A 13,410-nucleotide genomic window follows, 5' to 3' on the forward strand; every position below is an offset into this window, starting at 1 on the left:
TGAATCAAAAATGTAAAGTATTATTGATCTTATGAGTACTACATTGTACAAGGTAGTGGGGAAGGACATCAGATATAGCCTTCTGAAAATGTCTAAATCTCAAGTCAAATACATGGCTGCCTTGATATACTGATTCGGTAACCATACACCTTTCAAGAGTTTGATGGTTTGCATAAAAATGGCAACCGGGTAAGGTAAACCCACACACATTTGTGTTCACTTGAAACTAATTGAAATATTGAAACCTAATAGTTTTTAAAGGAATTTGATTCATGGCTATTGTAAAACTAGCGGACAAAAAGAAATAACTGACAACAAAGGGCAAATAACTCTGGATGGAAATGTCAGACTGAGAAATAAACAGCCATAACATAAAGGTATGGTCGGTCATACCAGCTTCTGTTGATGAATTACTGGTCAACATGAAGTGACTGAGTGATATAGTTAGAAGCATTCCAGTTATATGACAGCATGTGAGGAAAGCCCAAATTGTCATACGGACCCTGAAACAAATCTATCCAAAAGAGCCCATGCAAGTCCATAATAGTCTGCAAGTCTAGATTACTGCAGTTTCAGGGAACATTATTATATTTTATCAAGGTATGTTAGCAACAGTATTTCCTGTAAAACATCTTCATTTCAAAGACTAAATGTTTGTCTTGATATTTTCATAGGTTCTTACAGACATGGGTATGTCTGTCTTAGCAATATTCGAACTACATAATCATCCTTGTAGCATGTAGATAATCAATCTTGGCCAGGCAATCCAGTGATTGATATAATGAGCAACTGTCGTCATCATTAGGGTACGATCACCAAGCCTAACCATTTGATCCATTATATTACCTCTTACAACCAGTATAGGTTGCTGATCTAACCCAGAATCCTGGCAAGCAGTCATAAAAAGAACATATCCCTACAGATATGACTGAATGTGTAACGCATTCTACCCAATATACATAGTAATGGACAAAAGTTAAATTTCTTCTGCAGTGTGAGAACTATTACTAATATGTAAGCTTGACATTTATCTATGATAATAAAGTCATAAAACGGGGAGCCATACAGATTTTACATTTTCAAACCCATACGTAACAAAAAACATGATTGTAGGAAAATTCATCATTTGCAGCAAAAAACAACTTACATTGAAAAAATATCCTGAGAACTCGAAGATGACATACTCCTCCTCATTGCTATGTACAATCACTTCAAACATAGTGCTCTCAACGAGCTGCACATGACCCTGGATCCCACTGCTGTAGTCAACATATAACTCAAGAACACTACCCGCGTACTGAGGTGCTTGTCATATCACAGTCACTTAGATGCTACAATAAGCTTCTTATCTATACAAAGATGGTATAAATTCTATATTCACATATCCTTTGTTGACATCAAACAGTGATTTATGTCACAGTGAGTCACTAACTTCAACTTATAAGCTCTGCTCTTTTCTGGAGTGTTTATTACTGTTGTACTTAAGATGGAACTTGATCTTAATAAGCTGCTCAGATTTATGTTATGGTTTTTGTTTAGGTCCATACAACTTTAGTTCTCGTTTTCTGGAAACTTTGGTCAATATGTGAGACAGGTATATGTTTTCAGGGTTGCTTATATTATAATGATGTAAATTTTCTAAAAGAAAAGTCAACACAAATAAAAATAAATTAAAAAAATTAAAAATGGATAATTTTAAGCAATAAAGCATTTCATTTTGTTTTACTTCTGCAAACTTAAGGCAGACATAACTGTCTGTGAAAGAATAGAACTCATTGTCTGGACTTTCAGAACATATTAACAAATTACAGAGGGAAGGGAATAAAGGTCAATTGTATGGTTTCAGTGAACAGTTAGCACTAGAAGTTATACCAGATAATCGATGTGACTTTGTGGCTTGAACCTGTCTTTTTCATGGTTATAAATGGCAGTGCTATGCTAAAACAGGTTTGACAGATTGCTTTTGCATAATACTTTGATGTATTGATAACATGTTTATCATTTCATAATTTGTTATCATCACTATTGTGCTGAAGCAAGTCACTCACTCACTCACTTAGTCAGTGTTATACTTTTATCTTGTTTGTTGGTTTGTTTGTTTGTTTGTTACTTGTCTAAGAGACCTAATTCAGCAATATTCCAGCTATATGACAGTGGTCTGTATATAACAGAATCTGGAACAGACAATCAAGATTTCAACATCATCAGAGCACCTAACTATGCCCTTGGAATACAATGACATGCATGAACCAAGTCAGCGAACCTGACCACCCAATCCCGTTATCAACTTCTTATGATAAGCATGGGTTGCTGAAGACCAATTCTAACACAGATCTTCTCATCTATCCTTCTATCTGTTTCCTTGATTTTCAAGAAAATAAGCGAAACAAGCTCAAGAAACTGACTTAACAGCTCACCCTGGCCACATAGTTAGAAAGGTCAGGTTTTAAGTACATGTACCAGTTATGCTTTATAGTGGGTACAATCACATATCAAATGATTTATCTAGAATGTGGAAATATCACAAGCTATAGACATGTAAAAAGAAATATTGTACAGCAACTGTCATAATATGCTGTCGATAGGGAACAGGTCCCTGTAGACAGTAACAGAAGAGTTATTTGAGGGTCCTGATGGATGGGACAAGAAGACTATTTTTGGTCACTTGCTTTCTACATTTGCAGTAAGCAGTAAATTCTTATTTTATGGTAAGCAGTGTTTCCTCTCCTTTTAATATCAATTTTGGGGCGGTCAGGTAGCCTAGTGGTTAAAGTGTTCGCTCGTCACGCCGAAGACCCGGATTTGATTCCAGACATAGGTACAAAGTGTGAAGCCCATTTTTGGTGTCCCCCGCCGTGATATTGCTGGAATATTGCTAAAAGACGCGTAAAACCATACTCACTCACTCACTACTATATAATTTTGGCCAATAGAAAAGTGTATTTGAATTGCTTTATGTTAGTAAGATCCATTCGGACCCTCTCATTACTGATTGGTATAAATAAATTTGATTGAATCCTCAGTTGGTTGTCTGCAATGGTGTATTGATTGGTATTAATTCATACACAGAAACAAATTATACTGAGTCAACAGAGTGCTGTTCCCTCAAGTGAGGGTATCATTATGACCAACACAGCCCTAGCAAAGGAATGCTTACCCGATTCATTCATATAATGTTCACCACAATATTGACTTTTACGCCCAAAGAAATCTGTTTTGGCAGATAATCAAGACTATTATTTCCTGGCATTGACGTTTTATATTTGAAGAACTGGGTTCTAGACAAACATGCAGGACAAAATCTTCTTTTTTTTATCTTCTATGATTTCATTTGTGTGATCTTTACCATTTAAGCTGAAAGAAAATGACACAAACCTGGATTATTTGCATAATATTACACATATCCTAGAATAGGTTCTAGGTTGAATATTACACATATCCTAGAATAGGTTCTAGGTGTTACTAGTTTTAAACCCTGTTGTCTCGAATTCCTAGGGACCAGAATAAATCCACTTACTGTCTGACCTAGCGAACAGAAAACAAATGTACCACATCGTACATTTATATAATTAAGGATTAAGAAACCATATATAATATAGTGCTACCACAATAAAATACTCTCCTTTTAACAGTTTGTTTAGTTGATTTATTGATAGTTCCTAACAGACACCTTCATATTCTTTAGGTTGTTTGATGCATCGGTACTCGTTGATATTTTCAGACATCGTTCAAAATGGTGCAAGTTAGCACACCGACACAAGGGAAATTAATACCTTTAGAGAAGGCACTTATGGACTGCAAGTGTTTCTACAATATCGAAAAATAACTTTCAATTTGGATTCCACATCAGCCAATCAGTATCAGGGAAAATAGGATAACACACACACTTTGTAATTATTTAGAAATAAACAGTTTCCTTTGTTCAGGCCATCTTAATTGTGCTAAGTTGTGTTGGTTTTTTTAAAAACTTGGGGGTGACTTGTCAGGTTATGTTTAAACTTACTTTAACTCTTGGGCCGTTGATTAGTTCACAGTGTTTTGGATCACTTTAAACATTATGATTTGACCATTACTTTGAGGAAGTATAGCCAATAAATCCTAATACCGTTTTTGGTTATTTTGTCATTAATAAGAAATTCAAATACTGTGGCAAACAGCAAAGACAAAATTCATATTACAAACCAAATTCCTCTACAATCTGTTTGGTTAAAGCCATATTGATCAAACAATCTTGAAAGTCTACAACTAAGATGTCCACATGGTCAATTAAATCTTTAACCTGTAGTGGGTTAAGACCTTTTTGAACAGCATTTCATTCATGTAATAGCTTTCCACCTCAATGTGGGAGGAACAAAGCTTACAATGACGTAGACAACATGTACCACAGTCATTGTTATGGAGGTGAGAGATGAAGGGTCATAATAGATGCGAATCCTATGACCATTTGATCCTGGTACAGGAAGGGACATAACTCTCCACTGAAAATGTATTACCTTTAACCACTAACCCATCTGTGCCTAGTTAACTGGAACACAGGCACCACTGTCCAAAGACTGCACACTTGGATTTATTACGCCCCCCGTGAAGATATCACCCATTAAATAACAATACACCTTTATTAAACAGTGTTTATTATCTGTGCTCTGCGACATCTACTCCACTCCTAGACAGATAATCTACTCTGGATAGACACTACTATTCTTAAAAAAAACTAAAAACAGAACCAGTGGTGCACAGACATTATCGCAAAACTTAATCTCTGTGTATTTGTAGTTGCCTATCACAGCACTCGTAAACAAATACATTTGATATAGTGAGTGAGTATGGTTTTACGCTTCTTTTAGCAATATTCCAGCAATATCATGGCAGGGGACATAAAAAATGTGCTTCCAACATTGTACCCACATGGAGAATCACACCTGGGTCTTCCTCATGATGAGGAATAGCATAAACCACGAGGCTACCTCACTGTCCCATTTTACATAGAGAGCGTAAAATTACAGACTCACTGCTGTATTGTAGTGCAAGCATCAAGGCTTTATATAGGTTCAGAGCATCACTAATAAACAAAACACGATGTCGAAAGATCATCACAACATTCATCCTCACTCCTACTTACGATCATGTTGTAAATGAGAGTAGTGCCCCTTTGACCAAGTTGACGTCGTTGGAAATGTCATTCTCATGCAATCTTGTGTTGTGAATCTATCATGCTACGAAATTGAACAGATAGTGCTGCTTACCCTATGTGGGTGCCCCTCTGTGACCTACACTTAACCGAGTGAGTGAGTGAGTGTGGTTTTAGGCCGCTTTTAGCAATATTCCAGCAATATCACGGCGGGGGACACCAGAAATGGGCTTCACACATTGTACCAATGTCAGGAATCGAATGTGGGTCTTCGGCGTGATGAGCGAACGCTTTAACCACTAGGCTACCCGACCGACCCTACACTTAACCGAGTTGAAGCTGGATTTTCCATAAATGTAGATATAAATGTAGATGTTTCTAACTTGGTATTGTTTGTGTATATAAATGCTGGCATTATGAACAAAATCTGCATCTTAATCGTTTCTTGAAATCGAACTTGGAGGAAGCTGCACACTTCATTACCAGGTTGAACCTTGAGAGAATGGTCTGTGGTCGAATCACCAACTACGAATGTTGCATTCATATTCCACCCATGTACAAACAATGTCTTTCTTAAACATTGAGCTTAAAAGGGAGTAATATACAAATTATTACACTCATCCATGACAGATATCAATTTTAACTCATATTTTAAATAACCGATATCTAACAGGAACTTGTTTAGTAATCTATACGGGGACTTATTAGTAATCTATAAGTTCAACGGTGTTGTCAGTTGCCACTTACCCATCGCTTGGTTCTATGTTTGTTCAGTTTCCTACCAAGCCTTATCCGTTCTGCTAGTGCTAGACGAGCAGCTCTCTCTTCCGCATCTCCACAGAAAGATATATTCTTCTCATAAATGGAGGATTTGGGTGCAGTTGAAAACTCCCAGTTCTTGATCTGTGTATCATTCACAAAATCAGCCGCAAGCCCTAAATATCGTGCCTTATCCATATTCACTGTACTCTAGCAGTAGAAGTATGGATGTGTTCCTGAACCCAAAGACATCTTCTCCACTTCACTGAACATCAGAGTATCTGGAGACATAGGTCTCTGAGTCTGTCTTTTGAAGTCTCTCAACCGATCATCAGTCAATACCAGACAGGAGATAAAGTTTTTGTTTTATCAATAAAGTCTAGCGAATCCCACAAGCATCTTTCTACACTTGGTTGACCACAATGGTGAACTGATGGTAGGTGACTTGCTACATCTGCTTGTTACCATGGGACCGCGGCAAAAATTAACACCTACATCGCTTATCTTGTACAATTAGCTGCATATTAGCACCCATCATCAATTAACCAGGACAGTTTCAAAATAACGCTGCGATACGGAATCATCCTCTTATGCAACCAAATGGACATGAATGACACCATTCCCATTGAAACCAAGCTGTCCTTACACGATGCCCAGTGTCAGTTGGCCCCATTGGTCCTGGTCCTTGAAATTGGTGGTCAGAGGGTATAAGTTATAACGAGGTCTCATGTGTGGCATCAGAGGATGAGATACATGAATAATTAACACGACAGTTGATCTCCAACACAATAAGATGCAGCCAATCACTATTGATTCCTCAGACACGGAGAGAAAATTAGATAACCTTGCTCTTTGGTGCCACATTTCCCAGCGGTAACCAACAGAGTGGATGTCATGGACAGTGATGGAGGGTCTCCAAATATTTTAATTCGAAAGACATCTTTGTCAACTAGATATACACAGAAATGCTGATGGAGACAATACTCAAGTGAGTATCTTTTGTTACATAAAGTTATTTAATTTACAGTTAGAACCGTGAAATCACCAAGGTGGGCATACAGTTAATTTCTGTAGGAAGCCCAATGGCACATGTACAATTTCATTAGGACTGGGACGAATCCAAATTTACTACCCAGGTACCCATCCCCTTATTACCCAACCCTACCTAGGTACCCGCTGTTGGTCTCAAGAAATAGGTACAAATATCCAATAGGGAATAGTTTGATCAGAACCCTGGCAAAATGTATTTAAATACTCATATAAAACAATCTGGTCCTGCATACTGAAGCTGACTGAGTTTTATCTCTATTCAAACATATAAAGTCAGAAGGAATGCATGCAGAGTCAGAAAGAAATGCAAACATTAGCCACTTAAAGTGTAACCATGGAAATTCTTAATAATGTATGACATTAAACAATATATCACATGACTAACCACGGGTCCGGGTAGTCCTGTGGGTATCCAGGTCCTACTCAGGAACCACCCGACACAAGTACCCGAGTTACCATCCCCAGCCCTAAACTTCACCATTCACTTTATACAAATTGGGACAGATGGACACGCTACCATAGAAATACATGTCTAATAGCAGGTGTTTCCCCAATACTGAACACAATTTGTGAGAATAATGTTATGCCTACAATTAAAAACAACATTGTTAAAACATCAGGATATTACAGTAATATTGGAAATATCCTGACGTTCAACAGAACTGTCATGGCCATGTTGTTATTGGTTGGGTCATTGGTGACCACGTGGTCCAAAGGGGAAACAATTCAGTATGCAGAGTTATATTCCCCCGTCGTAAGCCAGGATCAGTTGTTGCCCTTTTCTTGTCAGCTCCATAACCAAACTTAATGTGGGCTTCCCGAAAGTCTTTATTTCCAAAAGTGTTGTTTCCATGTATGTATCTTGTCAATGGTTGATTGGTATTTGTTGCAATCAAGTAATCAGTAACGAAATCTGTAATAGATTTTTTTTTAAATATCACTAGACTTCAATTCTTGTGCTCATACATACTTTCAGCATGCATTTACAGAGGATGATATTTGGCACTTTGCAGTATCCAAATCGCTATTTACGTTTATACCTCCATAAACACAAAGTCCATTCTTAAATACAGACCTACAGATAAGCTGCTTATTTACGTAAAATATTCCCCCAAAATATTCAAAACCCAATTACTTTCAATTATCTTGCGAACAGAAACACATGCATTAAATGAAAAACTCAAATGTATAAAAACAGCATGCATAAATACCCAATGAAGCTTTTTCAGCATGCGGGCAGAAGGAGATAATTTCCGAAACACAATTATGAGCTAATTTACTTTCTGAGTTAAGCCTATATATTTAGAACCGTCATATACATCTAAAACATTATTTCATTTTTTTTTAAATCTTAAAATGTTCACTTATTTTGGGAAAAACCCAATAACGTGATGAATGGATGAGTGAAAAAATATTGGTTACCCAATGAAAAATGTAATAACCCAATTAAAATAGAAACCCAAGAGTAAAAACTGAATTGCTCAAAAAGTTATCTGGAGATCTGTAAATAGCTTCGCCTTTTTTACATGGTTTGACATTATTCCATTGAATCCAATGTTTGAATACCTCTGAATGTAAGAATATAACAACCATACAAAGACTCCAATTTCCAAGGGGGAAAATCCTAAATTTGTCCTCCATCGGAACAAAAAAAATGATGGGTCGATTGGAAGTTAAAAAAAAAATTGGCAAAATAGTTTCCATTTTGAAATCGAACAAGAACACAAAGAATTTGTGCATGTTTTTCCTGCATTGGTAAGTCAGGAATTGCTACTGACTGTTTGTGTCCAAAGTTAGGAAGGACAGTCAAGTTATCCTAAACTGGGTAACCCAAAAGTTAAAAATCATTAGCCACACATTGAATTAGTAACACTGTTACCAAAGGAATAGCCCCAAAATGACAATGTGTTTGTCAGTTGGAAACACATCAATCATTTACATCTTAACTAATAATGTCAATGTCAGTTAATTATGTTGATCAGAACCCTAACAATGGCTGTAGCTTATAGGACCATGCCTGTATACAGCAGTCTCAGAGAATCAGTCAGACACCATTTCTTAAGCCTAACAGAACAACAGTAGTTTTACAATTTTGTGTAGTTCATGTTATAGGCTGTTGTCGGCAATTTTCCAGTTGTATCACAGCAACTAACGAATAATTAAGTCCGAGCAATATCAACCATCAGGGTGCGCTGATATGAAAATCACTAGTTATGATCTATGATGAAGAATAATAAAAGAAGCTGGTTCTAAACTGTCTCTACATGTGCTACAACTTTTGATGGAAGACTGGAAACTGTAAATTCGACAGGCAAAACTAGACTCGAAGAAAAAATATTTGAAGCAAATAGGCAAAAGAAATAAGCATTGGAAATGTATTTTTGTCCTGTTGTAAACCGTTTTGAAAAGTAAACTTAAAGTCAATGAATAAAAATGTGGTCTTTCCTGACTGTCACCCATTCAAGCAGACATTGGCACAAATAACTTTCTTTGTAGCCACCCCTTGTAACAAGAGGTGGAGTGAGTGGGTGAGTGAGTGAGTGAGTGTGTGGGTGGGTTTTGAGTGAGTGAGTGAGTGAGTGAATGAATGAGTGAGTGAGTGTTTTGTTTGCTTGTTTGCAAATCTGAAATCTGCATGTTGAAACATCAACAAAATAGAAGTGGTGTCAAGCGTATAAACATAAAGATAAAGATGCAATTAAGTTTTAACCCGAAAAAAAGTAAGGGAGAAGATGGCAAAGCTTGCAATGGGAAGTTGAAGGCTTACTCTCACAATCATGACTTTGGAGATCAGCAAGCCAGATTTCATGATTAGTGGCTGACTTTATTTCTTTGGTAGCTTTTTGACCGAAAAAGGAAGTTAATGAATTTTGAAAGTGCATTAAGCACAAAAGAAATCAAATTCAGTGACAATAAAATGACCCCTCCACCTCCATTTTTTGCCCCTTGTGTGCCACAAACGTCCCCTCCTTTTTGTCAATTTGAATGCACAGTGACCTACTAAACAACATTAAACAAATAACATTAAACAAATAAAATAAACCTGTAAACTCATAAAAGCATGCATTTGTCACTGTAATGAGAAACTGAAGCTGATAATGTGATAATAATGATAATCACTATAAGCCTTATAAAATTTCTCAACTTACCAAACTCTTTTCTTCAACTTTGTTTGACTGGAAACACAACTTTTTTATTAACATGAACATATTCTAATCTGTATTACAGAGATGACATGTTCCTATATTTGCATAATCAGAAACTGAAAGTCATTATCATTGATTAAAATATACTTAATAGCATGCATAACTTTCAAACATCATTTTTCGAACTAAAGTTTAAAATCTGAATTCTTAAGTTTCTCAATAAAATACAAGTATCTAAGTCTGTTTCTTAGTAACTGTTCTCCAAGCTTTAGTAACTATTCTTGCCTCATGCATTTACCATGTTTACTGTCCAAATCCACAAAACAAGTTTGTTTGTTTAACACTGCACTCAGCAGCAGCAACATGGTGGCGGCCCTTAAATAACTAAGTCTGGACCAGATAATCCAGTGATTGATATTGTGAGCAATGATCCATGCTGTCAGGGTACCAGCCCACACAGTTAACAAAGGTCACCAAGCCTGACCACCTATTCCATTTGGTTGCCTCTTACAACCAGCATTCGTTCCTGAGGACCAGAATACTCACAGGGTCAAATTGCCCTCTCCTTATTGTGTATAATCTGTATAATAACGACATGTTAACATGTTTGAACTTATCAATAGAACTAGCAATAATTTAAATTTTGAAAAGTCATATATTTCTTTTTTTATTTGTTGTGGAAAGTCATGTGTTGCTTAACATTATGCACAATAATCTCTACATGAATACTGACAACACCTTACATAATGTAAGGTTTTCTTCCGGGTCTTAAACTTCAGGGGGAACGGGTGACAAAGTCTAAAGCACAGCAATTCGCTGTGCAGATTTGCATCCCTTGGGAACAAGAGTAACTACAATCATGGATTCGAATCCCGGTTCACCCTGATTATGTTTCTTGGTCTGTCAGTAGCATACCCATGCTCATTGGTTTAACCAATGTGGTAAATGTCAGACACCTGCATCACTTCAGGCTTTCTTCCCACATTAAGCTCACACACTGTGATATAACTAGAATATGATCAAAGCGGCGTTAAACCCAACTCACTCACTCACTCTTAAACTTCAACCATCTCACCCTTACATTCAAACCAACTGTTTCAAATAAGATATTTTCTTAAAAAACATGATTTAAAATAATTGTGAAAGCCTTCCTGATAACAACCTCTTTTTAGACATCCCATGATTCATGCATACCCACTTATCTAGTGTGGGAGTAAATCCCCTGTTTCAGGAAATGAAACAAGACAATGAGTTTACAAAAACATGCAATCATTTTCAAGTTCATAGGTACACGGCCAATCAGAACCAGTGAGGTAGTTGAAAAACCTGGTTTTCCAGAAAACTCACCAGTCAACAGGGTCAAACAAACTCAATATGTAAATTAGACTGGGATTTTCAGAAAGAATGCACGACCATGCATGCTCAAAAGCTTAGGGATAAATATTTTATTGCTTTATCACTCTTCACAAGAAAAAATATGAAAAAAAGATTTTTAACACTAAATATGGGTATCGTGTACATTTTAAGGTATTCAGCGTACTGTGGCATCCAGAATACCACTTATCATGGCTCAGCATCCAGTTTACTAAAGGGGATTGCCACCTTCTTTGACATACGCCAAAGTGACAGCTGCTTTACTCAAAATTTGTTTTAGACCAACAATGAAGATGCTGTTCATCTTCAGAGTAAAAAGACAACTATGCAAATTGTTTATTTACTTGAACTGTAAAAAAAGAAAGAAAAAGGTTTTATTTTGTGAGATGGAAAATTAAGAGATGATTATTCATTTTATTACCTGAATTATGATATTAATGTCTATATATTTCCTCTGTCACCATGGCCATGATGCATGAGACAATATTTTGGATTTTTTTCCAGTTCTTATAAAGAATATTGTCATTAAACATATATACATTACCTAAAAACTCATGTCATGATAGTGACGTCATAAGATTATCTCCAGAAACAATATGTATCACAATACTTATAATTAGTTCAAGATATGATATGTATTGCGAAACTTAATTTGCAGCAATTTTGCAAAAACGTTATATTTCATAGGGCATAAACACTATCAAAAAGGCTTGAAACTTCCTGAATGTCTGGTCTCATATTCGAAAAATAAAAATGTCTCATTTAATCAATACTTTATTTCAGATAAAACTTGAGTGTTAACACAAGTACAGTATTTTTCTATTATTAAATAAAATGGAAAATTTTCTGTTCACTAAATATATGATAGTGTTTGTCTATTTGCTTTTCAACACCACATTCAGCAATAATCCAGCTATATGACAGCAGTCTGTAAATAATCGATTCTGGACCAGGCAATCTGGTGATTGATATCAAATAAGTATCAATCCACACCACAAGCGAGTCAGCGAGCCTGACCACCCGATTCCATTAGTCACCTCTTAAGACAAGCATGGGTTGCTGAAGACCTAACCCGGATCTTCAAGGGTCTGGGTCCATGTGTGAAATAATATGGTATTAAGATATGAATCGATACAAGAAACATATAGCGTATAAACTCAGAATATTATTGATGCTTCAATGTATTAGTGAATTGTGCCTCCCTATATTATGCTGCAGGTAATTCAACACATCCAGTTTTACAACATTGTTGATGATGTAACATTGTTGCCAAAATGCTACTTTGTACAGTCAATATTTCCTGTGTGTAGGTATACAAAGGTGAACTTTTGCTACATAAGTAATGAAACATGTGTCATAAACAACATATCACACTCCCCATCCTAATTCAGTGATGAGGAATAGAACCAACCTCCTACTGTTGTCAAAATTTGAAATAAAGTGTTCATACCCTTAAAAATTCTCAAAACCTGTAACCAAGATATAAATGCACACACTATTTAACAGTGTGATGTATCAACATGATCGAGGATAATATAATTATATCTCAAGTTAATATCCCTGAAAACTGGAGACTGAGACTGTTAAGCACAGAATTTATTGTACATCTCTAAATATGAATCACTTGTACTGATTTATAATGGGTGTTGAGTATAAGACTAGTCATCTTGAGTAGGTATTTATGAGATCATATATACTGCCTCTTGTAATTCAAGTTTACTCGCTGATGTAAAATAGGGCATAGATTATGAATATACTGTTCTTAACAACAATGGTAATATTTCAGGTCATAACTGCCATAATTCAAAAGGCTTTTTTCCAAATGATATTTCACCTTTGATGTCAAACGTTGTTGCTTTGCACAATAATGTAAAATGGCAATAAAACTCAAGTGTTTTTTACATGCATAACCAACAAAGCACGCTGTGTAACGCAGTGTCGCTGTTTTCTGAA

At 36.1% G+C, this 13,410-nt stretch overlaps 1 protein-coding gene across 1 annotated transcript in view; it reads right to left on the reverse strand.

Moving 5' to 3' along the window:
* The window catches only part of LOC139450825 (cilia- and flagella-associated protein 337-like), a 70,393-nt gene that overhangs the window by 42,120 nt on the left and 14,863 nt on the right, over nucleotides 1–13,410 (reverse strand). The window contains exon 3 of the mRNA XM_071232661.1: nucleotides 10,087–10,113. Coding sequence (XP_071088762.1) covers nucleotides 10,087–10,113 — 27 coding nt within the window. The remainder of the gene's footprint in view (nucleotides 1–10,086; nucleotides 10,114–13,410) is intronic.

The sequence above is a fragment of the Haliotis cracherodii genome, unplaced genomic scaffold (assembly GCF_022045235.1).
Source record: "Haliotis cracherodii isolate W230 unplaced genomic scaffold, xgHalCrac1.p SCAF_8, whole genome shotgun sequence".
In the NCBI taxonomy this organism is placed as follows: domain Eukaryota; kingdom Metazoa; phylum Mollusca; class Gastropoda; order Lepetellida; family Haliotidae; genus Haliotis; species Haliotis cracherodii.